General features: G+C 37.7%; 1 protein-coding gene across 1 annotated transcript; it reads left to right on the top strand.

Annotated features, from left to right (window-relative positions):
- Window positions 1-181: 181 nt before the first annotated feature.
- LOC140966712 (equilibrative nucleotide transporter 1-like) lies at window positions 182-2,737 on the top strand. Its single transcript, XM_073426962.1, has 2 exons — window positions 182-840; window positions 1,726-2,737. Exons 1-2 carry the CDS (start codon window positions 321-323, stop codon window positions 2,454-2,456), a joined length of 1,251 nt encoding a protein of 416 aa, XP_073283063.1. The 5' UTR covers window positions 182-320; the 3' UTR covers window positions 2,457-2,737.
- The last annotated feature ends 947 nt before the right edge of the window (window positions 2,738-3,684 follow it).

Below are 3,684 nucleotides of genomic sequence, written 5' to 3'. Positions count from 1 at the left end.
TTTTGTGTTTGAAATAAATCAACCTTAGGCTCTGATACCATTTTGAGAAACGCGAGGATCAATTAAAATAAAATTAAGGAATAAGGGTACTCTTGATATTTTTTTCAAAAATATTCTCTCTCCAGATACTAAAACACAAACTTAATCATTTTAGGTACTGATGACAAATTTACCCAAGAAAGTTAGGGTCAAGGATAGGGCTTTTTGAAACGTCAAACTCGAGCTGCCTGGTGGTTTGCATAGATATTTTAATCGGTGCTCAATAGATCCAAATTCCTACAAATCCGCCGGATATTTCCCAGCCACTGGTGCTCCCTCCGATGGGTATCAACTCTGCCGACGGCGATTCCGAATCCTCCGGCCTTTTAGTTCCCCACCCACCTCCGAAAATCCCCAGGGATTCCTTCCACTTGGCTTACGTAATCTACTTCACATTAGGCGCGGGGTACCTTCTCCCATGGAACGCATTCATCACTGCTGTTGACTACTTCGATTACCTGTACCCGGACGCCTCCGTTGACCGGGTTTTTGCCATTGTCTACATGCTTGTGGGCCTCACATCTCTGCTTTTAATCGTTGCATTTGCCAACAAATGGAACGCTGTTGTGAGGATCAATTTGGGCTACGCGCTGTTCTTGGTGGCTCTCCTGGCTGTGCCTTTGATTGATGCTTGGTATGTGAAGGGAAGAGTTGGAGTTTATAGTGGGTATTATGGGACAGTTGTGATGGTGGGATTGTGCGGATTGGCTGACGGGTTGGTGCAAGGGAGCGTGGTGGGGAAAGCTGGGGAGTTACCTGAGAGGTATATGCAAGCTGTTGTTGCTGGAACTGCTGCTTCAGGTGAAAACTTTTTGTTCGTTTTTTTTATTGTATGATGTAGTGGAATTTTGGAGTCTGGGTTCGCTTTCGATGGTGTTATTTCTTATCTTTTTTCTTTTTCTTTTTCTGTTTCTGTTGGTCAAATATGTGCAAAAGATTGGTTTGTGGTATTGAAATGTGGAATTTAGTGTGAATTGATGGAGTGATGTTTATAATTGATTTTATTTTTTTTTGTTTCTAAAAGGTTTTAACAAATTGCTTTGTTCAATGTGAAATAGAAAAGAGAGATTGAATTGATTATCAAGGGACTCCTAAATTAAGGCCAGTTAAGCTGTGGTCAGCATTTCATCTTTTCAACCGGTTATGGATACTTCTTTTATGGGGTTTTTAGGTTGAAACTTGAAATTCGGAAGATGTTGGTTTAGCATTTGATTTAATCCATATTGATTTCTATTATCCTCGACATTGATAAGAGTTTAGCTCTAATATAGAAACATGGAGGGTTTAATATTTAGATTAGTCCACATTTATGATTTTTTATCCTCGATATTAGTCAGAGCATAGCTTTTTATTAATGTAGAAACATGGAGTCCAGTCTATTCCATTATTTCACATTGTGTTCGCGGGTGTCAACTTACGAATCAACGGTAAGATGGATTGACCTGTTCTGGTCTATCATACTTGTAAAGAGATTCCACATTTATAATCCTACTAAATGAAGAATTAAGAGAGAATTGTAGCACATAATAGTTTGGCAAATCATTTCTTGGAGATTCTTTAATTAAGTAATGTGTCTAAGTTTTGCGAGTTCAACTACTTCTCTTTGCTGTTAATTTTTTTGCCATAAGATACCTTCAAAACAAGTATGTGCCAGTAAAATCTTAACACCTTACTTTCAAAGTGCAGGTGTCCTCGTCTCAGTTTTACGAGTTTTAACAAAGGCTTTATATTCTCAAGATGCCAGTGGACTGAGACGAAGTGCGAACATTTATTTTATTGTCAGTATCATAGTGATGCTATTGAACATTATATTTTATAATTTAGCTCATAGGCTTCCAGTTATAAAATACTTCAATGATTTGAAAAGCCAAGCCGTGAATGAGGAGAAAGAACAGAAAGGTGATCTAACTGGAAAAGCGTGGAGATATACCTTATGGGGTGTTGTGGGGGCAGTGAAATGGTACGGTTATGGCATTATGATTATATATGTCGTCACATTAAGTATTTTTCCCGGATCCGTTACAGAGGACGTGCATTCTAACGTTTTGAAAGACTGGTACCCTATAGTTTTGATCACCGGGTATAATTTGTTTGATCTGGTTGGCAAAACTTTGACTCCATTGTATCTCATGGAGAATGCAAAAATGGCAATCTGGGCGTCCTTTGGAAGGTTGTTGTTTCTACCACTTTTCTACATTTGCTTGCATGGTCCTGATCTTTTCAGAATTGAGGTTCCAGTTACTGTTTTGACATGTCTTTTGGGACTTACAAATGGATACTTCACTTGTGTATTAATGATTTTAGCTCCAAAAACTGTCCTGTTGCAGCACTCGGAAACTGCAGGGATCGTGATTGTGCTGTACTTGGTTGCTGGTTTGGCAATCGGCTCTGTTGTTTCTTGGTTCTGGGTATTGTAAATTTCTATATAAAAGTCAAATTCAAGATAGACGGATAATTGGCCAACTGCACTTTTCCACCTAGTACATTCTTATTATTTAAGTTTTTGTTGCATCTGTATTACTAGAACCTTTTCATGTACTTGTGAATTGTGGTGATTCACGGTACTCAAAAAGTGGTTATATATGTTTAAAAAAAATATATTGTGGTTATGTATGTACTGTACTTCCTATTGCTTAGTGTTGTGTCACTTGCACTATATGTATGAAGAATTCAGTTAATATACGTAAATCGTGGTCTTGCTCGGGTTCCCATATCTGCTCAAATTTCGTTCTCCATGGTTTTCACCGTGAATTCTTTCATGCTAGAAGAGGTGTCTGTAAAGATATTACAATATATGATGCTAACATTTGAACTAACATTTGATATTGTGATGGGACTTATGATGTTACTGATTAAACGTTACTACTGTTGATCATGTGAAAGCAATATCGAATGAAAATTCCTCCCATACTCAGTTTCCCAGAATCGACAATGCAAGTTTAGCTGTAATTGTTGCAAATTTTGGGAATAAGCGACCGTACCCAAGTAATACAGAATAATCAAATGTAGATTAACGAGATGGGTCGGAAATGGCTCAGTTGGAGAGGGATCTAGGGTCGAGAGGTTGAATTCCACAGCGACGAGTGGAAGGATTCGTGCATTTTCTTTGAAAGATTGCAGTTCAGAAGCCAAGGTGTCAAAAAGCAGTAAATAACCCAGTTTATCTGATATTAAAACAATTAATCGTTGGAGTTGTGTCAATCAACTGCTTAGCATCCAACAAGGTTTGGTTTTCTTGTGTCTTCAATTTATTTGCTCTCTCTGTGCCCGAAATGATCCTTTTTGCTCTCTTCGCGAGGGCTACTAGTCTATTCTTCATATCTAACTCGATGACGCTGGCTAGATTTCTCATGATGGCGCTTGCCACTATAATCCAAAGCTTTTAAAATTGTTGTGTATTATGGAAAGATGTTTCCTTAGTTTCACAACAATATTATTGCACATTTTTCATGATGGCGCTTGTCACAATAATCCAAAGCTTTTAAAATTGTTTGTCATGATGGCGCTAGCCACAATAATCCAAAGCTTTTAAAATTGTTGGTCTGAAATGTGCAATAATATGTATGTGAAACTAAGGAAACATATTTCCATAATACACATATCTTACTCTAGCCAAAGATTCTTTGCACTATTAACTTATCAGAT

The sequence above is a fragment of the Primulina huaijiensis genome, unplaced genomic scaffold, assembly GCF_012295235.1.
Source record: "Primulina huaijiensis isolate GDHJ02 unplaced genomic scaffold, ASM1229523v2 scaffold207766, whole genome shotgun sequence".
NCBI lineage: Eukaryota > Viridiplantae > Streptophyta > Magnoliopsida > Lamiales > Gesneriaceae > Primulina > Primulina huaijiensis.
The sequence above is the reverse complement of the archived record's forward strand: the minus strand, read 5'-3'. Positions and strand labels throughout refer to the sequence as shown.

Bases quoted from the DNA above. Each gene is read 5' to 3' on its own strand.
- LOC140966712 (XM_073426962.1), top strand. From the start codon at position 321: ATGGGTATCAACTCTGCCGACGGCGATTCCGAATCCTCCGGCCTTTTA. The intron at 841-1,725 runs GTGAAAACTTTT...TTCAAAGTGCAG, and splicing joins TGCTGGAACTGCTGCTTCAG to GTGTCCTCGTCTCAGTTTTA.